The following is a 26,452-nucleotide window of genomic DNA, read 5'->3' as shown; positions in this document are numbered from 1 at the left end:
TTCCTGATATGCCTTAGCTATGGATGGCTCGGCCTTAACTAACTCATGGGTCCCACTGTGTAGAAGATAGGGACTTTGGTTCAGACAGAAGTACCACATCAGCACTAAAGCCCTCCCTCTCACCAACTCCCTGCCATTCTTCCTTCCATCATCATCCATCCTGAGGATTAGCCAGTCTCCCCTGGGCCTCCCAGTGCCTGCTGCCCGGCTGCGGAAACATGAGTGTCAGCCCAGCAGCCTTCCCTTTCCAACTCCCTCCTGCTCTTCAAACCTCCTCTCCTGCCTCCACCACCCCCGACCCCCCATTTCTGTCCCAAAGAAGTTTCAGAGAACATCCTCAGCACACTGTGTTCTCCTATAGGGAAGTCTAAAGTTCAGGGCTCTGGGCGGTTAAGCTCAAGGCCTCTTACCGGGCTAGAGATGAATGACCCAGGGAGGATGGAACACTCCTGTGGAAATGGTTGAGGAAGTTGAGTCAGCCTGCGCCTTGCTAGGGTGGGGCCCAGGCGACTGACCCTCCGGAGGTTAGTGCCCTTGTCTTATGTGTTGTGCCCTTCCCTCTACCTTAGGAGGTAACTGGCCCCTGAGACTCCTGGATCACTACATTGTCCTGTCCAGAGAACTGTACTTTAGGAGAAGGGTAAAAAGGGAGAGGGCTCTTCTTGAAACTCAGGAGATATTTTGAGGTGCTGTGGGACAGGAGGAGGGAGTCTTCTTGGTCCACATCAGTAACTTCTTCCTCTGATTGTATTTACTTACCAGCCCAGAGCGGGGGGATTTCTCTACCTTCCCAGAACTGATTCTCTTGACCCTCTCATGGGCCTTTTTTCTTCTCTCTTCCGTTTTTTTACCATCGAAAACTTCATCTGAGTCTCAACACAGCCCCTGACCCAGGTCCCTTCTGCCTCTCTCCACACCTCCATGTCTTTCTATCCAACCTGGTGTCATAACGCCTCTGAGCCTCAGTTTCATTATCTGTAACGTGGGAATAAAGATAGCATTTACCTCATAAGAGTAATTGTAAGGTTTAAATGAGATAAGGAACATGCAGCAATTCCTACAGCACCTGGTGCATGAATGCTCAATATACATTAGCTACTGTTGCTATGATTTTATTATTTTATCATTCATGCAACCAATTCTAAGGAGCACTTACTATGTGTGAGGTCCTGTGCTGGGAACTTAGGGGTACTATGCTTGGCCTTAAATAGGTTTAAATCTACTTGGAGAGAGAAGAGAAACCACCAATCAATAAAATAGTTCAGAAGCATACAATTTGGCGGTTTTTCAGAATCTGTCAGAATGCCCAGAAATCTCACTCAGTAACTCTGCCTCTTAAATACACCCTCCCCCACTCCCCATTTGCTGCATCTTCGGGGGTTGTGGCGGGGGGTGCTGTTTGGCTGGATGAGCCTGTCATCAGGATGCTGTGGGCTGGGCTTTGGGAAGCCCACATGGGCCTTGTCTGGACTTCCCGGCTAGCCCTCCCTTCCACACTCCAAGCCAACAGCACCAACACAGTCAAGGCCTCAGCCCTGACTTCCATCTTCAGGGGGACAGAGCCAGCGTTCCAGCCAGATTCTGAGGGAGAGGGTGTTGCTGACCAGGGGGTTTTGCCGGGAGGACCAAGGATTTTGTCTCTAAAAGGCTCCTTAGGAGGGATGGAGGGTGAGGGCGGGCTGAGGGCAAGGGGCAGCCAGAGGTATTTGTGGGAGGGAGGAAGGAGGGGCCACACCTACCGACAGGGAGGAGTAGGAACCAGGGAACTCAACCAGCCAGCCGAGGGGATCAAATTCCTCTGCGGTGAACTCTGAGATAGGAGCTTGTGGGCACGGAGGCCTGAGAAGGGAGAGAGCCAGAGGGGAAGACCCAGCCACTCCACCTACCCACAGCCCAGTCCCGCAGGCAGCAGAGCCGGCAGGAGCCACCTTCCCCGGGGCCCACGCCTGCCTGTCCCTCCTGGGTCCTCAGTGCCTGCCAGGAAGGAAAGCCGGAGAGAAAAAGGAGACAATGGAGCCAGACAGGACTCAGATAAAGCTTGATCCCAGGTGAGTGAGGAAGGCAAGCCCCGAGCCAGGAGCCGGTTGCTAAGCAGCAGGGGCCCCTCTCACTCTGACCTGTCCCTACCTCCCTCTCAGGGCCCTTTGGCTCCCAGCACACAGAATGACCCAGGACTAATAATGGGCTGGCCATCCCACAAGGTCCTCAGGGACACTGTGGGGTAGGGCGAGTGTATGACCCTTCAGAGCCTTGGCTTTGGCCACCAACCAGGGACAGAAAGATCCCAGAGGTGGGGGCAATGGGGGGCATGCACAGAGCTGGAGATCCATTCCTGGTACTAAGGGTCCACTCCTTCTCTGGGACCCTGCTGTTTCTCCCTAGCCAACCTCTGGGCTTCTGCCCCAACGGAAGTGGAGAAAATGGACTATGGGCTTTTTGAGCACTGCAGCCAGACCTACCCATGGCCTAGGTGGCAGCCTGCCTTACACAGTGACCCAGGCCAATTCTCCATTCCCTCTAAGAGTCAGGGCCTTGAGGGGAGATGGACAAGCTCCCTGAACCCAGGAGTATTTGAGGGAATGTCAGGTTGCTGGTGTTCCTTCTGCTACCCTCCCCGTCCCCAGGTCCCCATATTCTGAACACATGCTGGTGTCTCTCCAGGTACACGGCAGATCTTCTGGAGGTACTGAAAACCAATTACAGCATTCCCTCTGCCTGCTTCTCTCACCCTCCCACAGCAGCCCAACTTCTGAGAGGTGAGTCAGGGACCCTCTGTAGAGGGAACTGAAAGGAGGGAAAAACTGAACATCCCGGGGGAAGTCAGAAAAGCTGAGAGGAGCTGAGGAAAGGTGGTCCTGAGCTAGCCAGCCTGGAGGGCCTGGGAGGATGACTGGCCCAGTGTCTGTCTGTCATGGTAAAAACCTGGGAGAAGAACAACTCCTAGAGGAGACAAAAGGCCAAAAGAGAGGTGCGACAACATGGCCCACAGACAAAGCTGCATATTGGGCCTCCCCAGCTCAAATTGGGGACAGTGGTCTGGAGCATTTTTCAGACCCCAGGGCCACCCAGGGACTCAAGCTGGTGCCCAAAGCCCCATAGAATGCCCTTGAGGTGTGCGCAACATCCTCCTCAGGAGAGGGTCTGTACGATTCTAGTGGGATGGTTATTATGAATAATGTTCTGAAAATTTAGGTGAACCTGTAAAAGTATTCTGACAGTGTTGGCCAACTAGATCCTATTACTGAATTGCTTTTGAAAGTGAAAGGCAGATGATGGGACTCTTTATTCCTTGGACACGTAAAACAGGACAATCAAATGACCCTAGCATCTTGAAAAGCAAATGTGGCTCCCATCCACATTTTATTTGGTTTCCCTACTGCGTGACAACACACCAGTATTGTCAACCAGAGGCAATTTTGTCCCACTGGAGACTTTTGACAATGTCTGGAGGCAGTTTCAGTTGCCACAGCTAGAGGGTGCTACCGGCATCTAGTGGACAGAGGTCAGGGATGTTGCCCTGGAAACAAAGGAAAGTCCCCAGGACAAGGAATTATCTGGGCCAATGTGTCAATAGTGCTGAGATTGGGAAATCCTTCCTTACACAATGAAAATGGATCTCACATTGCTTTGCTACAAAATATGCAAATAGAAGCACCAGGGATGTTCAAAGCAGGGAGACCATTCTGAGCCTGGTAGTCTGGAGAGCTGCCTTGTCCCCAAGTGGAACTGTTGGAGTGGGTAGCAGTTGGAAAGTGGAGAGCCGGTGGTGGGCACGGCTGGGGTTGGGGTGGAGATAGAAGGTGCAGGCAGGTTCTCCAGACACTGAGGAGCTGGATCTGGCAAGAGTCAAGGTTACAGGTGGGGAAGCAGGGGACAATTGAGAGGGCTGGGCAGGTAAGGTGGGGCCTGATGAGTGTCAGGCAGAGGAGTTGTACTTTATCCCGCAGACAGAAGGAGCGGACAAGGGCTCTGAGATTGGGAGGGGCTGGATAGTGTTTCAGGATCATTAATCAGCAATCAAGATAGACTTTGGGGAAGAAGAGCCTTGAGAATCAGGGGTATAAATTGGAGGTTATTGCCCCAGCCCAGCAGGAAGGGCAAAACCTGAGCCATATCAGTGTCAGGGAAAGGAAAAGAAGATTGGAAAATACAGGCAATCCAAAGAAAGAGCAGGCAATCTGGTAAATATTTAGACAAGGTAAGTGAAGGAAAAAGAAACTCTAAATGATGACTCCGAGAATCTGGACAGTGGTGATGACACTGACAGAAATAGGAGAGTCAGGAAGAGGTGCCCATTGGAGGATGTGGTGAAACCCCTTCCTCCTTCATTTATAAACTCTGTTATTCCTTAAATTAAATGCCATTTAAGAAAGAACTATTCTGGAAGAACTATTGAAACTTTCAATAATCTGTTTTTGAAATGCCTGTGATATGATTGCAGTTATAATCCCTACACAATTATTTTTTTAATGGACTGATCCAAACATTTATTTGTGGGAGTCAAGGACCAAGAAAAGCCAAGACAATTTTGATAAAGAGTAAGGAAGGTATGTGCCCTACCAGATATTAAGGGTTATATATCAAGACTAGAGTAATTAAAGCAATAATGTAATAACTGCAACCACACAACTCAGATTGGGACTTGAATCCACTGTCTTTTTTTTTTTTCCTTTAAAAAAAAAATTTATGTATTTTTGGCCGCACTGAGCGGCATGTCACATCTTAGTTTCCCAACCAGAGGTCAAACCCATGCACCCTGCAGTGGAAGAGAGGACTCTTAACCACTGGACCTCCAGGGAAGTTCCCCACTGTCTTTTCATTGAAATCACATGTCTGGTCTCAGGACTTACTGAAGCCCAGGTTCTTTATGCTTCTGCACAGAAGAAATTCAGTGAACGGCAAAGTGATAGGTAAGAAGTAGATTTATTTACAGAGCTACACACTCCATAGACAGAGTGTGACACATCTCAGAAGGCGAGAGGCCCTGAAATATGGGGTGATTAGTTTTTGTGAGCTGGGTAATTTCATAGGCTAACTAATGGGAGGATTATTCCAACTATTTTGGGGAAGGGGCAGAGATTTCCAGGAATTGGGGCACCGCTCATTTTTTGTCCTTTTATGGTTGGCCTCCAAACTGTCATAGCACCTGTGGATGTGCCATTTAGCATATGCTAATATATTACAATCTGTGTATAATGAGGCTCAAGGTCCACTGGAAGTTGAATCTTCCACTATCCTGGACCTGGTTGTTTCTAACCAGTTTATGTCACATCCTCAAGAGCTATGGTTTTTAGAGGTTGTGTCCTTCCCCCTTCCCTCCTGTTTCACAAGGGGCCTGACAAGCAGAAAAATGAAATAAAATAGAGGGTCTAGAAATAGACCCATGGCCACTTGGGGACTTGCTATATGAAAGGATGGTATACACATCAGTGGGACAGGATGGACTCTTTGAGGAGTGATGCTGGACAATTGCCTGTCCCTATGGCAAGTAAATAAACATGAAAATAACTCCAATATAGCTTTAATCCAGATAGATTAAGTACCTAAATGTAAATGCAAACATTTTTACAAAAGAAAATATGGAAAGATATCCTTATAGTTGGAAGCAGAGAATAATTTCTAAAATAAAACACAAGAAAGCACAAATGATCTTGAAGATTGACTACATAAAGCAAACAAAATTCTGTACAACTAAAAACACTATAAACAATGTTAAAAGCCAAACCAAAGACTGGGAGAAGATATTTTCAAGCCTTATAACCAACAAAGGATGATTAGTCAGTATAAGAAAAATTACCCAATAAAAATTAGATAGAATAGATGATCATACAATTCATACTAGAAGAGGAAACCCAAATGGTCAATAAAGGTACAAAAAGATTATCTGTTTTGTTAGGAATTAGGGAACCTCAAGTTAAACAATGAAATAACATTTCACTACTCTCTCAAAGATGAAAATTGAAAGTCTGATAATCCCAAGTGATGGTGAATTTAAGGTGAACTGTGAACTCTCATAGACTGCTGGTGGGAGTACAAATTGGTATAACCACTTTGAAGAGTAATTAGATACCTTTAACACTGAAGATTCTCATCTCCTACAACCCAGCAATTCTAAGTGTTTGAACAGAGGAACTCTCCTGTACATGCCAAGGAGACACATTTAAGAATGCTTATGGTAGCATTTGTTTGTCACAATGAAAATAATAACAACCATGAAAGCAATGTTGAGTGGAAAAGCATTTCACAGGATAATACCATTTATATAGATTTTTTTAGTGCAAAGCAATATAATATGTTGAGTATGTACATATATTGTAAAAAATTAAAACATACAGGAAAAGATACACCTCAACTTCAGAATAGTAGTTAGCCCTGGGAGGTGAGGTAGGGAAGTGAGAAGGATCCAGGAGGTATATACAGGGGCCTTCAAGTACATCTGTAATGTTTTATTTTTCTAAGAATAACTTTTGAAGCAAAGTTGGCAATATCATAACACTCTTTAAAATGGATTATGGATATATTAATATTTGCTCTATTACTATATTTATTTTTTAAATCTCTATAATTTTAAAAATAATTATAAAAATAATTTTTGACAGGCTGTGATGAAATGTTAGATAAAAAAACAGAATGCAAAATTTTACAGTATGATTGCAGTAATACAATATGTATGAACTTTAACCAGGATGCTTTTTTTTTTTTTAACATCTTTATTGGAGTATAATTGCTTTACAATGGTGTGTTAGTTTCTGCTTTATAACAAAGTGAATCAGTTATACATATAACAGGATGCTTTTTTAAACCTAGTTTTTACTGAGCAAATACTACATTCCATGCTAAGAGGTTTAATTGGAGGATAAACAACCTGCCCAAGATTATAGAGCAAGGAGTAAATGGAATATTACTTTGAATTCAGAGCCTATGCTCTTAACTTCCATGGAAATACATTATGCAAAAATGAAAATAATTTTTGGTTAGGAACTAGCTAGGATTATGGTGATACTCTTTTTTCAAAGTTTTAATGTTCTTATATTGTTTTCATTATTTAAAAAAGTAATCTTCACTGTTACAGATACAGTGGGAAATTTGCTAGTTGCTAAAGGTATAATTGTATTCAAACAGGTGAGTTAGACAAGCATTTCCCAAAACGTGTTCTTTGGAATACTAATCCCAAGGACTGCGCCATGAAAACAGAGCCTGTAGAAAAATAAGTTTTGCAAAATCTATATTCTGTAACCTCCTTTTGGAAATTAACAATATAAATCAGATTTAAAACTTGGTATACTCCACAGGAAAGAAACATGTTTAACCTTGTTTAAAGTGTTTCCAAAGATCCTTGTGCCACTGGATACTTTTGTTCCAGAACTTTTGTTCTGTTAAGATGCAGAAAAAAAAAAGATAGAGGACAATCTTCCAAGAAGATAGATGAATTTGAAGTAGAGTAGTGGTGTCAGGCTATGTATGCTAAGGAAGTTCTCTCTCTCATACTTTTCTGTTATGGAAGTGGATACAAGAGTCAGTAGATGCTGCAAGTATGAACACCAAAGCCAGCAGATACAAGAAACTGCAAAAGCACTTCCTTATTGAAGAGTTGGAATATGGCTCACCTCCACCTTCATCAACTTAAGCAACCTTAGGGCTGCATTTGATCATTTATATCACTCCACATTTCCTTCCATAGCTATGTGAACACACACCAAGAGTCAACATGTGTAATGGTGAAGAGAATGGACTTAGGGTCAGGAACCCCTGGGTTTAAATCCCAGCTCCATCACTTCCAGGCTGTGTGACCATGGGTGAGGTGCTCAACTCCCTAAGCCTAGTTTCCTGAATAAAACCTATAAAATGGAGATGACAATAAGAATTCTCATGGGGTCATTTCTTTCATTCAACAAATAGTTACAGTTACTGTTCCATGCACTTGGAGATAGAACAGAAAACAAGCCTGACAAAATCCCTGCCTTCACAGTTTATACTACCATCACTCCGATGGGGATAGACAACAAACAAGTAAATAAATATGTAAATAACCTAACTGTTGGGGGCAGCTTGGGGGAGAGGAGGTAACACCACACTGGATGCTCAAGGGAGGCTGGCTGAGGAGGGGGGTTTGAGCAGAGAGCTCAGTGATAGGAAGGAGCCCGCCACAGGGAGCTCAGGGAGGAAAGACGAACAGACAGAAGCCAAGTACCATAAGGTTCTGGAGGTGGAAACAGCTCAGGTGGTTGTTGGGAGGCTGAGGAGTGGTAGGGAAATCCTAAACCTCAATAAACAGAAGAGGCAAGAGGGAGCGATTGAGTTTGGAGAACACAGGGTACGGGAGAGGATGAGGAATCAGTAGAGGAGACCTAGGGTCAGAGACCAGGAGAGGAATCAGGAGAACTGTGGTTCTGGGGGTCAAGGGGAGGGAGATTTTCAAGGAGGGGGAACAGTCAAGGACAGTGAACACTTGTTGGCTTCTGGAAGGGCTGTTTCCACTCTCAGCTCTCAGTGAGCTGATGAGGACAAGAGTCAAGTAGGGGGTGGGGGAATCCCACAAGGAGAAGCCTGCAGCGGTATGCCCCTTCCCAACAATGGATGTTGGTTTTTAGAAATCTACTGAATTAATTTTGGTTTCTGCCTATCTGGACTTTATATTTTATCTGTATTTTTTTAACTAAACATTTCTATTGTAAAAATAATTCAATGAAGTCAGTACGAAAATAGAGAAAAGTGAAAAGAGGAACAGTCATGTATGGTCCCACCACTCAAGACCAGCACTGCAAATATCGTAGCATAAGTTCTGTTTTCTATGCTTTTATTTAACATTAGTGGAAATCATACTATACTACAATTTTATGTCCTGTTTTTATAAGCATGATATCATATGAATTTTTTCACGTCATTCTATGTTTGGCAAAGTATGTGTTTAAAAAAAACTTTTTGTTATAATATACGTATTCACTATAGAATAATTGGAAAAGAAAGAGGACAAAAGCCACCCACAGTATCATCACTCAAAGACAGCATTGTTAATTAATTTCTAGGCTTTTTTCTAGGCAATGATTTTTTAATGTTTTTATTTTATCAAAGTAACACATGAACATGTGTTAAAAATTTAAATAGTACAAAAAGGCTACTAAAGAAAATCAACTATCCCCTGCCCTATTTATTCTCATTTCTTTTTTCTTTAAAAAAATTTTTTTTTGTCCATGCCACACGGCATGCAGGATCTTAGTTCCCTGACCAGGGATCAAACCCGCACCCTCTGCAGTGGAAGAACAGAGTCTTAACCGCTGGACCACCAGGGAAGTCCTCCTTTTTTAGCTGATGATTCATCCTCCTTTTTTAGATGATGATTATTCTGATAGTTACCTTCAAATTACCATTATTTCCTGTGGTATCAATTTTGGACATTATCTGTAGCTGCCTCTATAATACGTGAAAGTTTAATTCACTTAGCACCAAACTTCTTCCACTCTTTCCACATAGTTATGTCAATATTTTTAGTTGGTTATCTGTATAGCTGTATATACTATACCTATATTTTATTTCTTATTCTGCCAACTATGGACAGTACTTCTTCACTTTCCATTTTATATGATAAAGATATTAGGGCCCCACTCTTTCCATCAACTCTTTTCTACCTTTCTCTCCCCAAATCCTTTAAACATGGTTATAATTTTACCACGCTACTTATTTTTATTTTTTATTTTTATTTATTTATTGGCCACACCACGCAGCTTGCAGGATCTTAGTTCCCCTACCAGGGACTGAACCCAGGCCACTGGCAGTGAAAGTACCAGGTCCTAACCACTGGACTGTCAGGGAAATTCCCTTTGCTAATTTTGCATTCTGCTTTGTTCACATAAAGATTTGTTTGTTTTAGTCATAAATTACATACAGTAAAGGACAATGATTTTTATTTTTATTATTTTTGGCTGCACTGGGTCTTCGTTGCTGCGCGCAGGCTTTCTCTAGTTGCGGTGAGCGGGGGCTACTCTTCGTTGTGGTGTGCAGGCTTCTCATTGCGGTGGCTTGTCTTGTTGCGGAGCACAGGCTCTAGGCGTGCGGGCTTCAGTAGTTGTGGCTTGCGGGCTCTACAGCGCAGGCTCAGTAGTTGTGGCGCACGGGCTTAGTTGCTCCGCGGCAATGTGGGATCTTCCTGGACCAGGGATCAAACCCGTGTCCCCTGATTTGGCAGGCGGATTCTTAACCACTGCACCACCAGGGAAGCCCATATCTGTATTCTTGTTGAAGAACATGTGGACTGTTTCCAGTTTTGGCCATTATGAACAATGCTGCTCTGAACATTCTTTTGGTGATTAAGGCACTCATTTCTATCAAATATGTTTCCGTGAGTGGAATTCTTGTGTCGCAGGGTAGGTGTATGTTAAGCTTTAATAGATACTACCAAACTGTTTTCTAAAGTGGTGGCACCACTCCCAATAGCAATGTGTGAGAGTTCCAATTGTTCCTCATCCTCACCAGCACTTAGAATCATCGGTCAAAGGATGATTAAAATTAAAAGCAATTCTAGCCCTTTTGGTGGGTATATAATGGCACCTCACATTTGTATTTCCCCAGTGACTATTAATATTTAGCACCTTTTTATGCTTCTTGAACATTTGGATATCTTCTGTAGAAAAGTTACTGTTTAGGTCTTTTTCACTTTTAAAAATTGTGTTCTTTTTCTTTCTGATAGGAATTCTTTATATATTATGGATACGAGTCTTTTGTTGGGTATTTGTATTGCAAATATCTTCTCTCGGTCTGAGCATGCCCTTTCATTGTCTTAATGGTTTTCTTTGTCAAATGGAAATTCTTAATTTTAAGGAAGTCCAGTTTATCAATTTTTTTTCTTTATGATTAGTGCTTTTGTGTCCTATTTTAAAAGGATCTTTGCCTATCTCAAAGTCATTAAGGTATACTTCTCTGTTTTCTTCTAAAAACTTTATCGTTGGGCTTCCCTGGTGGCGCAGTGGTTGAGAGTCCGCCTGCCGAGGCAGGGTACACGGGTTCATACCCCGGTCCGGGAAGATCCCACATGCTGCGGAGCGGCTGGGCCTGTGAGCCATGGCCGCTGAGCCTGCGCGTCCGGAGCCTGTGCTCCGCAACGGGAGAGGCCACGGCAGTGAGAGGCCCGCGTACCACAAAAAAAACAAAAAACAAAAAAAACTTTATTGTTTTAACTTTCACATTTAGGTATTTTTGTATGATGTGAGGGAGGGGTCAGTGTTCTTTTTTATCACTTTGCATATTAAACGAGATGCAATTAACCCAGCACTTTCTCAAAAAGAATCCTTTCCCCCTGAATTGTAGTGAAGCCTTTGTCATAAATCTGATGACCATAAATGTGTGGATCTGTTAATAAGTTTTTCTGTTTTTTAAAACAGTGTTAACACATTTTTTTAAATATTAGTACATAGTCTTTGCAAAAATTTTGTTATGGTATGCACAAATTTTTCACACCTGCATAATATTCTATTGAGTAGTTTACATAATAATTTCAGTATTGTTGGACATTTACGTTTTTTAAAATGTAGGGCTATATATTACTGTTATTTTGCTCTTCTCTGGCTGCTAGGCAGGTTGACTATTTTCCCACTTCCTGAACTGTGTCAGTATCATTTTCCCATTTGCAAGAGCCTTCTGTTTTTGTTATTTTCTTCATGTAATAAAAATTTTAAACTTGTGTACACATTTATTAAACATGCTTTCTCCCAGTCTGTTTGCTGCCTATATATTTTTTTAACATTCAGAAGTTTAAACTCTTTATGTCAAATTTGACCATCGTTCTCACTGTGATTTCTTGGATTACACCTAAGCTTAGGTAGGTCTTCCCTCTCCAAAGTCTTGATGCAGATACAATTCTCTCTTTTCTTTTCCTTCTCTCAATTTTCCCTGTTTGATTTTTAAAGGTTTATCTCTTTAATCTATCTGGAATTATTTTGATATATGGAAGGCTTTATGTGTATCTCATGATAAAACAATCATAATTGTTTTAAATCCACATTTTTATTGTATAAGGGTAAAACTGTGTCAGCCCCCACCCCATGATGTTTATATTTTTAAAGTTTCAAGGAAGGAAGGTAAAGTCTCTTTTTAATAAAGGACTGCAACCAGGTGTTTTTTGGCTTTTGTTTGTTTGTTTTGTTTTGTTTTGTTAATGTTTAAAATTTGCAGAGCCTACTGGAGCAATATCTGTAGAGGTAATTGAGAAAGAGGCAACAGAGTTAAACAGCAACAGCAATGCCAAGCCAGTAATTTGGTCACCCAGAGGGCTGTATCCTAATTAAGTGGAGGCGGGGTGGAGGCAGGAATGGGGAGGAGGGAAGAAAAATAGCACAGTCCTGTCTTTTGAGGCCTGTAATAGAATGGAAAAGCTTACTACTGACTTCAGAAGTACAACTTGGGACCTGGAATCCAAGGGCCACCTTCCCCATGGCAGGTCCTCTGGATTGATCACAGACCTAACTGTGGTCAGAGGTAAAGGGCCTCTTGGCTAAAGTAAACAGAAACAGAGAGAAAAATGTGTGCCCTGAAATAAGAACAACCAGGATCAACATATTTTTTGACAAATTCACCTTTGTCCTGGTTGCTCCTTGTGGTGCCACCAGGTATGACTGACCCAGATGACAACTCAAGTCTTTACTGTGGTATGGTCTCCTTCCTCCCTGTTTTGGTGTCAGCGTTAATATCTCGGCCTGAGCTGCCCCCAGTCACCAAAACATAGGGCAGACCAGCCAATGCCTTCCTCATACTTTACTCCCAATGTAATAAGACAGTGGCTTGGACTCTGGCAGTCTTCCCTCAATTCATCTGTCATCTAGCCAGTTAAGTGGCTTAAAGGAAGGAGTCTGCCAACTAGGGAAGAGACTTGGATAAATGAGGGTCCAGGCTTAGTCACTGAGGACACAGAACCCTTTGTTTAAAACTAATTGTTGCATTGGTTAGAAAATGTTCAGAAACAAATATTGTGACTCTATTAATGTTTTCCTGTTAGCAATGGTGAGGCCAGAGGAGCTTCACTGGTGTTTGTTGAAAAATTGTTTGTTATCCTCTGACCATTATCAGGCGAGCTTGTTTAAAATGTGGATTACTGGGTCCATCCCAGATCTGTTCCAGATCTGTTGAAACAGCATCTATGCGGATAGGGCCTGGACAGCTACTTTTTAACAACTCCTCAAATGACTTCAATAAACACTAAAGAGAGCTACTGGGCCACATTGAATGTAAGACTAAGTGTGAGGCCAACGTGGGTCATATGTCCTTGGAGTCTTTACTCATACCCATTTCTTTTGTTAAAGTCCCTTCCTATGTCCCAGTTTTGTGACATAATTTTTGAAATCAAATTTAAACAGTTCTAAAGTAAACCAAGAGTTATATTCTGCTTTAATTATAATGTTAATTGGTCCTTGTTCTGCTAGCAAAACACCTGACACTGAAATAGAAAACTGAATAAACCCTGTTGACCTCCTAATTTAGAATTTTTGCTAATTATGTACAAACTTGTTTGGTGTCTATATCCTGGTTCAGATAAGCCTTACCATACCTAGAATTATCTGGTCTAGTCTCTCATGAATGCAGAAGAGTGACTATTTCTTAGTCACATGTTGGATACTCTAGATCTAACAAATAGCCCATCTTCTGCATGAGGGGGCCTAGACCAGGTCATTCTAGATATGGTAAAGCAATTTAGATCCACATGAGGAAGCCCACATCTTCTGCTCCTCAGTCCTGATCTTCAGCTCACTGGAGTCTGCCCTCTCTTTCAACTCTAGCATCGGGCCCTGTGGAAATTTCTCTCACGGTCATCATGACCTTGCTTGCCCTGGGCTCAGTTGCCATCTTCCTGGAGGATGCTGTCTACCTATACAAGAACACTTACTGCCCCATCAAGAGGAAGACTCTGCTCTGGAGCAGCTCTGCGCCCACGGTGAGGGCCCTGTAGCTGCCTTTTGAGAGGGACTGGAGGGGAGGCAGGGTCCATCTTGAGGATTCCTTTAAACTCAACAATTCAAGTTGCCTTCCTCTACCACCTTAGGGTGAGGGTTTTAGTCTGATATCTGCAGTCAGGACCCCATGCCTGGAAGGTCAACAGGCAGTGGGATGGAGCGTTTGAAATATCTTAGAGCCACAGAAACAGCTGAAGAACCCTCTCAGCCCACCGGCAGCCTCACTCGCTACTCCCCTGCTACAACATTGCAAGCCTCCTTCTTGGACACACCAACTCCCTGTTCCTCAGAGGGTAGGAGGAAAAGAACCTTTTCCCATGGGGTCATGCTCACTCTACGCTTATGTCATCGGTCTTTTTAACTCGCTCCCACAGCTATTAGATAGGTCTTTGGCATGTTCCCAGGTCATAAAATGGGACTTCTCTTTCCATGTGGTGAGCTCTGTCTGTTTGGGGGGAAGAACAAAGCCCCTGAAGTCCTTTCCTGCCAGATGACATCTGCCTGGGCCATCTCAAGACATCAGATGCTCTAATAACATCTTAAAGATGAACTGACCTACTCTTACCCCAGTGATATAAGTTGAGATAGTCTTCAAAAGAGCCCCCTGACTCAAGGTCACTTTAACTAGTTATTTTTCCAGCTGGTCACTTAGAAGTAATGGTGCCTCAAATGTTTAGGTTTTGCTTCCTTGAGCCCTTGTTGTAAAAGGTGAGCACGAAGCCTCCTTCCTTGCCCTAACCAGCTCCTTGCTCTTCTCCAAGCAGATAGTGTCTGTGTTCTGCTGCTTTGGTCTCTGGATCCCTCGTGCCCTCATGCTCGTGGAAATGGCCATAACCTCGTGAGTGTCCTGCCCTGCCCCCAGCTGAACTGGATATCCTTCTGCGGTCCCCCACTCTGCTCCCCTCAACCCCAGGACTCCAGAGTCCATGTCTTCTTTTATCCCCTATCCCTTCCATAAATCCGTGCAAACCAACTGATCATAAATAGAGCCCTTGAACTTCCAGTTCATCCTCAGGCACCATTTCATTCCCACAGCCTGAAATTGCCCTCTTCCCACCCTGTCCTCTCTCTCACTTCCTCTTGGGTCACACACTCAGAACGCCTAGCCCCTACCTGATCCCCTCAGGAAGCCCCACCTCTCCCTGGCCCCTTTGCAGTCTGTTTTTCTTTGGCAGGAAGGGCTGTCCTATCAGCTGCTACCACCTCCCCTTCTGTGTACTCTCAGGCCCACCTCTCCCCCAACTCCAGGTTTTATGCGATGTGCTTTTACCTGCTGATGCAGGTCATGGTGGAAGGCTTTGGTGGGAAGGAGGCAGTAGTAAGGACACTGAAGGACACCCCAGTGATGATCCACACAGGCCCCTGCTGCTGCTGCTGCCCCTGCTGCCCACAACTCATGCTCACCAGGTAAGGTGGGAGGGAGAGGCCGCCTGGAAGAACAGGTTAGCCTCTTCCTGCACTCTCCCAAGAGCCTCTGCTGGCTCTCTCAGCCCTGCTTCAAGCCTCATGGAATTAGGCTTTTATGGAACAAACCCAGTGATGAAAGGGCGGGCATCCCGCAGCCAGGGTCCACACACTGGGCACCCACACAGGGGTAAGGGGAGCAGAGGAAGGAGAACTCCAAAGTTCCCATCGCTTAAGCTCACTGTCCCCTACAAACTTTACCACACAGAGCAAACTGGATTTTGGACTATTTACTTTCCCCTTCCATCTATTTCGGTTAATGAGGTTGGGGTCAACACTCAGTTCTTACTCAAAGGCAGCATTCTGGTCTGAGGGTGAGTGGGAGGCAAGAAGGAGGGTTCCCAACTCTCTCAACATTCTGGCTTCTTCCGAAGTCCCCATCCATTTGACCATGTTGATGTCTATGATGGCGGAGCCCGGTGAGGGAGCTGGAAGGTCTTCTTGGGGTGGGTGGTTTGTGGGTCCATGGTCCTAACCCTCTTCCCACTTCAGGAAAAAGCTTCAGCTGCTGATGTTGGGCCCCTTCCAGTATGCCTTCTTCAAGATAACACTGAGTCTGGTGGGCCTGTTTCTCCTCCCTGATGGCATCTATGACCCAGCAGATGTAAGTCAGGAGTAAGGGGCAGCAGAGGCCAAGATTCATTAAATACCTGTGACTCTAGAAGGAATAGCTGGAGCCAATATCCCCTAATTCAGAGCCCCAGGAATGGGGTAGCCCCAGGGACAGGGTGGCTGTGGAAAAGTAGAGGCTCAGGGACTCTGATGGGGAGAGAAGAAATGGGAAGGGGCCAAGGCTTTGGGGCTTTTTTACCTTTCCCACCATGGGAGAGGGGAAGTAAAAGGAGAAAAGGGCTTGCTTCCTCATTGACTACTTTCTGGCCTGCCACCAGATTTCAGAGAAGAGCACAGCTCTATGGATCAACGTTTTCCTTGGTGTGTCCACCCTGTTAGCTCTGTGGACCCTGGGCATCCTTTTTCGTCAAGCCAAGCTGCACCTGGGCGAGCAGAACATAGGAGCCAAATTTGTTCTGTTCCAGGTAACTATACCCTGGGAGAGAAAAGATGGTTAATAATGAGCCACAAATAATAGGGGTTAGGAGCTGAGACTAATAAAGGATAAAAGTGGGTCCGGGAATCTTCTTAAGCCTTAGGTTTCCTATGAGATTTGGAAAAGAATCCCTGCCCTTTCCCAGTTTTTGCTTTCCTGTGCTTTAATAGCTTCCAAGCCAACGCTTGGAAGCAAAAATATCACAAACTGGGTGGTTTAAAGCAACAGAAATGTGTTGTCTCACAGTTCTGGAGGCCAGATGTCAGCGGCCCGTGTTCCCTCTGAAAACTGTGGGAGAACCCTTCCTTGACTATTCCTGGCTTCCGATGGTTTGCAGCAATCCTTGGCATCCCTGGCATGTCACATGGCATTCTACCCTCATGTGTCTGTGTCTTGTGTCTCTTTTCTTATAAGGACATCAGTCATATTGGAATAAGGAAGGACCCACCCTACTCCAGTATGACCGCATCTTAACTAATTATGTCTAATTAGTTACCAAAACAATGATGCTTTTTCCAAATAAGGTCACATTCTGAGGTACTAAGGGTTAGGACTTCAATGTGTCTTTTTGCAGGACACAATGCAACCCATAACAAATGTATTATCAAACCTTAATTTCTTATACCTTTGCTTTTTTCTTTTCTTTACTACCCATTACTTCTAAAAACCTGCAATTCATCACCACCAGAAACATCAGCATTATCACAGCTACAACTATGAAGTGTCTATACCACATACTAGGCACTTTTCATACATTAATTACATTTAAATTCACTATAATCCTCAGAGTCATTATTATTTCTGTTTTACAAATGAGGAAACTGAGATGTTATGGGGCTTGTTCAAAGGCTCATAAGGGATGGGACTGGAATTTAAACCTAGATCTGTCGACTCCCAGACCCACATCTCTTATCACACTGCCTCTTCATCTTCACATCTTTTCTGACAATTCTCTAAAACTCACGTTTGTTTACTTTTTACACTTTCCATTCTCTAAGCCCAGAGATAACCTTTCCACCAAATGCAGTGACTTCTAGCCCAATATTGTTTCCCTTCTCACTTCATTCTTTCTGTCTCCTTGCTGGGCCCTTCTCCTATTCCCAAGGCACAATGACTCCTTTACAGTTAACAGAGTGATTTCACAGAAATTCTCATTTGATCTAAGCAGGTGCCGCTTACAGGCACATAGTAGGTAGAATTGGAGGGTCCAGAGGAAGACAGAGGACAGAAGAGCCTAAAATAGAGTAAGGGACTGAAGGGGCACAGAAAGGATCTGGGCCCCAGAAGCACTCAGGGTCAGGCTAGCGGGTAAAAGCCCTGTGATTGCCGAGCCTGCCCATGATTATTGTGGGGAAGCCTAGAAAAGCCAAGTCTGCCCTGAAGAGGCTGTGCTTCAGAAAAGTGTACTCAGAGAGGGCAAGTACAAGACACATCTCAAACACAGCAGTGGGCCAGCTGGCCTCAGTGCCGGGGATGCTGAGCCCCTACCCTCACTTCTCTTTTCTCTTCTGCAGGTTCTCCTTATTCTGACTGCCCTGCAGCCATCCATCTTCTCAGTCTTGGCCAACGGTGGGCAGATTGCTTGTTCGCCTCCCTTTTCTTCTAAAATCAGGTCTCAAGGTGAGCACGTAGGAGCTCCTATTCTATTCCAGGATGGGCAAAAGGGGGAGGTCAGGGAGGAGAGGAACTTAGAACGGAAGTTGGGCCAGCCAATCTCAGAATACTCAGAATGTTCTGCTCAGAATACTGAGAAAGGAACCTGCAAGAAATCTAGCAGAAGCTCTAAGCAGACTATGACCTCTCTGATCACAGAGAGGAGAGCTGCAATCCCACAGCTTGAGGCCAGCCCTGATGGCCAACCCAGGAAGCCATGGGTTCAACCCTCAGCTCCAGGGAGAGCAATGGGTGTGGTTAGGAAGCAGAAGTCATGCTGATGAAACATGCAAAAGAAATGTTTAGTGCTAGCCTCAAATTGCAGGAGGTAGAGGGCCAAGTTCTGGCTCTGGTTCTACTATTAACCTGCTATGTTACCTGTGACAACTCAATATCTCTAGGTCCTGGTTTGAGGACAAATTGGAGAAAGTGTTGTTCAACTCATATGCCAAGGCTACTAGTGGTATACCACCTCTGTAAGTTAGTATAACCTACATTATATTTTGCCCCATGCTGCAGTGATGAACTGCCACCTCCTCATCCTGGAGACTTTTCTGATAACCGTGCTCACACGAATATACTACCGAAGGAAAGACGACAAGGTTGGATATGAACCTTTCTCTTCTCCAAACCTGGATTTGAACCTCAAAGCTGGAGGTGGACTGCTTGGACAATGAAAGAGACACTGCACTCATTAGATGGGCACAAGATTTCTTTACTGTTCCTCAGCTTTGACCAAATGGGGATGGATTCCATTGTCAGAGCAAGCTGGCTAATGGTATACACTTGACTGTAGACACGAATGTGAACTATGCAATAGGATGAAATTGTTTTGGATCTTGCCTGAGGAAGGTGTTTTAAGTTTTATAATAAACAAACAGGATGGAGTTTGATGTTCTACAACTGGGCACACTGCCTCTGTGTGTGCCACTACTAGCCCATAAAGCTTGTATATTAAAAGGTTACTCTGAGGTTTCCCAAAGCAAATGAAAGGGGGAAGAGTATGTGATAGTTTTACTGGTATAATAACAGGAATAGAACTCAGCCAGGCAAAATAGTATCAGCCCAAACTCTCGAAGAAACCAGGCTTCTGAAGAACAGATGAAAGGTGTTCTTTCCCTTACAGATGCGTCAGTAGGGCACTGATGACATTAGACCTGGGAGATCTGGATCAGCCTCCCTTTGTGGGACAATGGCTTTTTTAGTCTTCTGTACCAAGCAGCAAAAGGAATCCCGATAATATGGTCATGGAGTTATTATGGAGAGACAAATTAAGATGCAAAAGCAAAGGAAATGATCATACAGGTAAAACCCCCAAATTAGGATGCAAAAGCAAAGGAACTGATAGTACAGGTAAAAGCCACAAATACATAAAACATATCATACACATGTATACAAGGTCAAAAACACAGAAAATGGAACATTACATAAAATCACTTTTCCTTTATTTGGCTAATGACAAAAGCCAAAATAACTGAACAATTTAATAACACTCAGACAGGAAAGCAATATACTGAACACCAATTGAGGAAAACGTCCTTGTGGACACCGGCACTGGTGATGGGGCCAACATTCATGCCAAGGCCAGAATTTTTTTCCAAGACTCGTTCTGTTCAGGATCCTCAATATAAAACAACTCAACCAATCAAGTCTCTGTGTTCAAAGCAGTCAGTGCCTCCCTAAGAAGGGTGGGAAAGCCCACTTGGAAGCTAAAAAAACCACAACTGGAGTCATCCTAATGTTAAACCAAGTACTTTTGTTCTCTACCCCAATCTGAATACTAACATTAAACTTTGGCAGAGTATCTTTCTCCTTTGTTTTAAAGAAAATTAACATTTAAGTATAATCCCAAGAACATGTTCTACTTACTTGGAAAAATAATAGCTAGGGACCACTCTTTATCCCATGACAATCTATTCTGTGAGAGAAAACAAGAACAATCATTGCATGACCTTGAAAAATATAACTTTAAAAATACTTATATTGGTAAGGTTAAAAAAAAATACCATTAGTTAAAAACATTGTTAAGGGAGCTCTTTTCCTACCTGTACTGATTCAACTTCTGGTGATAGTTTGTGCTGACAGAAAATGTAAAAGCTATGGCTTTTAGGGAATTAAACAAAAGCAGTGAAATATACTTGATTTGGAAAGGTTTTAGATATAGGGTCTGGAACAGGATTAAAAAGGCAATGAGCTCCAGAAAAACAAAAGCTACCCATACATCAAGAAACAGAATAAAAATCACTGTGAAGAACCATTATGGAGGGAATATTCAAAGACTGCCTGGACAGCTGTGTGGTCAAAAGTAAGAAAAATGTAACTCAGGTGCTGCCTAGGAAGTTATCAGTGATCAGAAAAGGTCAAAAGCTCTCTTGACCTCCCTCAAATTTTTTCTCTCATTCAAGGTTTTCAACCTCCTTGCATCCCCAACCTTCTTACCCAAGCCTCAGCAAGGTAATGGTCTTTGGCTCTAGCTATCAGAAGCAGCTGCAGCAGTACAAACGATCCATTTTTATTCCTCTACAATTTCAACCTCCATCCTTCAGTGCTACTGAGTGTAGTGTATGAAAAAAGCAAACTTTTTGCCCAGCTCATCTCAAGGTAACTGCTGAAATGGCACCTCCTCAGCACCGGCTACAGGGCTTCTGTCTCCATTTCCCTTCTATCTTACAGCGAGAGGCTCTGAGGCCAACCAACTTTTTTTTTGGCTGCGTTGGGTCTTTGCTGCTGTGCGTGGGCTTTCAATAGTTGCGGCAAGCAGGGGCTACTCTTCGTTGTGGTGCGTGGGTTTCTCATTGAGGTGGCTTCTCTTGTTGCAGAGCACAGGCTCTAGGCGTGCGGGCTTCAGTAGCTGTGGCACGTGCGCTCAGTAGTTGCGGCACGCGGGCCCTAGAGCCCGCGGGTTTCAGTAGTTGTGGTGCGTGGGCTCAGTAGTTGTGGTTCGCAGGCTCTAGAGCACAGGCTCAGTAGCTGTGGTGCATGGGCTTAGTTGCTCTGCAGCATGTGTGATCTTCCTGGACCAGGGTTTGAACCTGTATCCCCTGCATTGGCAGGTGGATTCTTAACCACTGGAAGCCAAGCAACTTTTAAGGCTCTCCCATTTCTGCCACATTTGATCTATTCAGGCTGACAGCTTTGTGTGTGGGATTCAGGGAAACAGCTAATTAAAACTAATGTTAGAAGTTAATATTAACAATAATATTTAAAGATTTACAGATCACATGCATGGTTGTGGAATGCGAACCTCTAACCTCATTTAATTAGGCACAGATGATCAAACAATGCATCATCCCAATAGCTTCTTCCACCCACCCACCCTTGTCCGGCATGTAGGATCACATTTATCCCAAAGTATCTAGCATGCCACGCCATAAAATTTTTTGCTTTCAGTCAAAATTATTTGAAGATATACTAGTGTTAGGAGACTGAGGCCACAGAGGTTCACCAAAAGGAGTGAGAGTTTTCCAAGAACATGTGCACATGCTGGTGCTAGCAGTCTCATGGAGCTTGTCAGCCTAGAGGTCATATTCCAAGGACAGGATATGCCCAAAGCAGCCCATTTACAGAGCGGAGGAGGAGGACCAAAAACTTAAGATCCAGACAATACACGTGAGAAGAGTGACTACAGGGAGGAAAATCATACTCTGGGCACCTCATTTTCCAAATACACTTGGATAACATGTGTACTTTGAGAGAACACGTAAGTGGGCTTCAGTGGTGATTTCACTGCTTTCCTATTGACAGAAACGGGCAGAATTCCCAAAGAGGCAAGACTGAAGCAGCAAGTTAAAATATGTGATCATATCAGCTTGATCATATCAAGCTGAGTAATATAGGAAAACATTAACTTCAACTGTTCCAAAAAAAGGATTCCAAGCCAAAGCTTGTGTAAACCAGATTTGATAGTAAAAATAGCACTTCATGAGAACAGTTAGAAATGTAATTTTCATAGGCCATCAGGACAAGAGGTTTCCCCCTCTTTGTCCCTCTACTCTGCTGTGCTCTGCCTCTCTGGATGATCTGAGGACCTAGGTAGTCCTGCTGTGCAGGCAGGCAGTGATTCTAGTCACCGACCCTCAGGAAGAAGAGCAAGTTTTAACAGAAGGTGTTTGGGGGGGGACTATGAGATGCTCACAGCCCTAGCAGAGGGGCAAGGAAAGATAAGATGTGGTTTTCTTAGCTGAAAACACTAAAACGCCACCCCTACAAGGGGTATTTATGAGTGATGGGATGGTGCCTGGACATAAGCAATTTTTCACCCTGAACCCAGCTACAGGATTATGATAGATGATGATCTGCTAGGTCATGTACTGTAGGATGCTAGAGGTTTAAAAGGAGCTTATGCTCAACAGCAAGTGTTAAGCTTCAGCATTCTCTGACGTGAAATTTGAGCAGTGAATCCCCTGGGCAACAAACCAGGGGAGGTGGAACCAGGCAGAGTGAGAGGGAGGGAACCTACCACACTCTTGTAAAGTGAGCCCTTGCTCGGTGACTTGCTGGAAGGGCAGCAGACGGGAGTCCCTGCCAGCTGCCAACTCTCAGGGGAAAATAAACACCTCATGCAGCACTGGTTCCAGTCAAGGACACTCTTAAGAGGGGAAGAGGTCAAGAAAAGGCTTTAGAAAGGGGTGTGTTTCCTTATGCTTTTGTGCCTATGTTCTGTGCAAATCTCTCTGAATATTCGATATGGCTATGAGCAACATGGATTAACAGATCATGTTCAAACTGCAGACATTTACAAAGTATCCTCTGTAAAAAGCTAGGTAATAAGTATTAAAATAGGAGTCACAGGGCCAGGGACTTACTCTCAGGAAGAAAATTAATCAAAACTGACTTTGCATAAGATCGAGTATTGTCCCACTCCCCTCCTTAATCAGACTAAACCTGGAAGTGTTCCTCCCTTTAAAGGTAGATTACAGGAAAGAGATTGAAAAGAGCTCCCAAATAACTGGGCAACAGAGTTTTCTGAGAAGATGAACACAGCAGAAAAACCGTAGCAGATGCCATGTGGTCTGGTTCCATCCCCATCAGTGTCTTCATGGACCCCATTGGGTCCAATAAGAAACTCCTCAGGGAGCAAGAAAAGTTAAACTCAGATCTCCTTCTTCCCATAGCCACATTGACACATGTGCCAGCAGTACACTTAGGGGATTTGTGACTGTTACTCAGCTTTTTGCTTTTTTTAAAGGAAATCAAAATTATGATATTTCCCCTCCAAATCACCCATCAGCATGGCTCCTTGCCTGAAGGACTTGGCAAAACAGTTTGCCTCTTTGCCTCAGAACGGAAGGCAAATACTATAGTGTATCAGGAAGAAAAGGCCTCTGGGTATTACATCGCTTCCTTCTGCCCGCTCCTTGGGGGCAAAAAATTAGTTCTATTTACTACATTTGAAAGACTAATTTTTTAAAAATTAATAAAAATGACAATTTCCCTGTCAAGATCACATGAACATAAACAGTAAAGCAAAGTCCATGGGGAAGGTATATGGATGCCAAACAGGCTTCTAAGATGTAGTTAGCCTCTTTCTTGGTGGGGGTGGGTGATGTCTCTCAGAGGATAGGCTGTCTGGTCCCCCCATCCTAAGTACTCTTGCCCCAATTGTCTTTCCTTTGTAGCTGTCCTTAGGTTTAGTGTTGGGATCACAATTCAGAATTCAACAGAGAGCTTCTGAAGGTGATGGGACAGAGGGAGGGGAGAGGAAAGGAGAGATGAAAAATTAGTCTTCTTCATCCTCACTGATATCATAGGCTGCAGACTTGTGTCTGGAGAGGTTTGCTGGGGAGGAAGGCGGGGAAGTCTTGCCAGAGAAGGGCCACCGGAAAGAGGGAGAGGGGGAGCGTTCACGAGTGGGACTGCTGCTGGGACTCTGCCTTGGACTGATGGCCTGCAGCATCCGGCCTTTCCCCTCTTTCAGCATATGTTTCTAGGGAGACCAAAAGAAAGAGTTAGAAGAAACCTATGGATCCTACTGAAGCACCACTGGAGGATATGAGACTTCAAATTATCACGAGTGCCCTCTGTAATGTCAAAAGTGATCAAGTAAGCCAGAGGAGGAACATAGCTATAATCCTAAGCAATTTCCTCTCCAAAGTGCTCTATGCTATACTATGTATCTAAGGGTTCCCACCTGCTATCCACTGTCACCCAATCCTTGACCTCTACATCAAAGGAATTCTTAAAAGGCTACTTGGGTCTGTAGTCTAGGCTGTAGGCAAAAACAAAGGAATTAACTCAGACAAAAGGGTACCTATCCTAGTTTTGGAGTTCTCTGAAGAGAAAATTCCATACACTCCCAGAATAATCTATTCTGGCATCCAAACACCCTCACAGTCAGATCGTTCCTGATATCCTAGGGCTCATCTGCTCATAGCTACACAGGCACCTTTTATTTGGCTCGAAAAGACCCTGCTACTCCTCAAGGACAGAATTCCCACCGTACCCAACGGTCCTGCAGCAGCTGTGTGTAGTGCAGGCAGCTTTCTTTTTACTGCTCTTTGCTCTTTCCTTCCCTTCCATCTAAAACTATAATGTAGAAGCAAGCTGGGCAAGGCTACTCACTTATCTTGTCACCATATTTGGAGGTTGATAGAGAGCTGGCAAAATTATTTAGGAGAATGTATAACCTCTTTCTGTAAAGATTTTTAAAAACTTTCTGGGGATAGTGGAAATATAGTTCTGCCGAACAAGGGGAACAGATTAGATAACTTCTTAATGTCAATGTCCCTTTCTGCTCAAGGATTCTATAATTCCTTCCACAGCATGAGAATTCCCCAGATTTTCATGAATTTCCCTAAATTATCCAGCAAGAAAGAACATACCAGCGCTCCTTCTGGACCAAACATTTCCAGGAAACTTCCAATGAATTCTCGGGATTTCTCCTCCCATTTCTGAATGAGGTCAATGCTTTTTTCTTCTACCTTCTGAACAAATTCTTTTGACTTTTCCTCCACATCTTTCACTTTCTTCTTTACTTTGTCAACTCGCTCCTGCAAGTGGTATTTCTTCTCCTGGATAAAGAAATAACTGCTCTGAGAAATAATACTCATTCTGACCTTCCATACTAAGGGGAAGGAAAAGACTTGGTTTGGCACTCTACTGACACTCCTTTCAGTCTTGAGAATTTCACTTTAATCTATCCCATACTTCTCCAGCATAATAACAGATAAGATATGCTCTGGATGGTCATCTTATACAAAAGTGTAATAATTCTAAGATTGTAGAGCCCAGGACTAAACTAAATGTATAGTGTAAGACCAGTAACAGACAGGCACATACCAAACGAAGTCAGATTTTTTTAAGATGAAACATAAACTTGGAAGATAAACATGCCTAACAAAACCCAAACCCCATTCTAGATGGAGATGTATAGGGAGAGAGCAACAAGATCACTGCACAATATTGCCAACAATAAGCCAACTGTAACAGGTTGAAAAAGGAAATAGTGGGCCTTTTACTTAAGTAATTCATCTATTGTACTGAATTTTTTTCCTCCATCAGTGGCTTATTCTATGATTACAGAGGAGTTGTTTTTTTAATTTTTTAATATTTAGAGGTCTGTTTGCTCATTTGCAAAATAAGGATGATACTCTTTGGTCCTACAGGCTTCCCTAAAGATAAGGGAAAATGGTATGAATCCTCCCAAAGGGAGGGGAGGGGAGGAGTCTTTAGCCAAATGAAAACTATTCTCATTTCCAGATCATAAAGGGGAAGGGGAAGGCGAATATGTTTAGGATTTTTAAACATCTAAAGATAGATTCTGCAGTATAACAACAGTTAGATTGTTAACAACAGCTAGGGTTTACCTGAATAGATAAATCATATTTAAATGAAACCATTTCACCTACTCATAATTCACAGAGCTGGGAGCAAGTGAGGGAGCATGGTAAACTACTTATGTAGAAGATACAGTTAGCAGCTTTCTTCTTCTTTTTAAATTAACTTTACTGAGGTATAATTTGTATACAAAATGTATAGCAGTTTGTTTATTAAGCTAAAATAAACGTGCTTTCATAAATCAAATTTTAAAAGTTAGGTTCATGTGCCTTGAGAAATTGCATGCAAAATGTTGTGTGTTACTATGCACACAGGGAGAGGATCCATAGCTTTCATCAGATTTGCAAAGACCATCCAGTCAAAAAGAACAAAGGTTAAGAACCACTGTTTTAAATATATTTGATATAAGTACTGTACTTTGTAAGTTCCACGTTCTTATTTATTTAATTGGCTGTATGTCCTTATATCGACGTGTTGATACTAGCTCATAAAGGCAGAAAATGCCTCTAGATATATCCATATGCTCTTTGTAAAGAGCCTGGCATAGCGTTATGTGCAAAGAGGTATCCACTGA

At 43.4% G+C, this 26,452-nt stretch overlaps 2 protein-coding genes across 2 annotated transcripts in view; one reads left to right on the top strand and one right to left on the bottom strand.

Annotated features, from left to right (window-relative positions):
* Positions 1-1,809: 1,809 nt before the first annotated feature.
* Positions 1,810-19,422, top strand: SLC51A (solute carrier family 51 member A). The gene is made up of 9 exons (XM_082655181.1): positions 1,810-2,048; positions 2,662-2,756; positions 13,764-13,918; positions 14,702-14,775; positions 15,186-15,344; positions 15,894-16,005; positions 16,292-16,438; positions 17,964-18,069; positions 18,622-19,422. Exons 1-9 carry the CDS (start codon positions 2,011-2,013, stop codon positions 18,777-18,779), a joined length of 1,044 nt encoding a protein of 347 aa, XP_082511307.1. The 5' UTR covers positions 1,810-2,010; the 3' UTR covers positions 18,780-19,422.
* A 108-nt stretch (positions 19,423-19,530) lies between these two features.
* Positions 19,531-26,452, bottom strand: part of PCYT1A (phosphate cytidylyltransferase 1A, choline) — a 44,417-nt gene continuing 37,495 nt past the window's right edge. The window contains exons 8-9 of the mRNA XM_082655180.1: positions 24,924-25,112; positions 19,531-24,028 (exon numbers count right to left, since the gene is read on the bottom strand). Coding sequence (XP_082511306.1) covers positions 23,822-24,028; positions 24,924-25,112 — 396 coding nt within the window. The 3' untranslated portion in view covers positions 19,531-23,821. The remainder of the gene's footprint in view (positions 24,029-24,923; positions 25,113-26,452) is intronic.

The sequence above is a fragment of the Grampus griseus genome, assembly GCF_964374135.1.
Source record: "Grampus griseus genome assembly, chromosome: 5".
NCBI lineage: Eukaryota > Metazoa > Chordata > Mammalia > Artiodactyla > Delphinidae > Grampus > Grampus griseus.
Note: the sequence above shows the minus strand (reverse complement) of the source record. Positions and strands in the feature narration are given on the sequence as shown.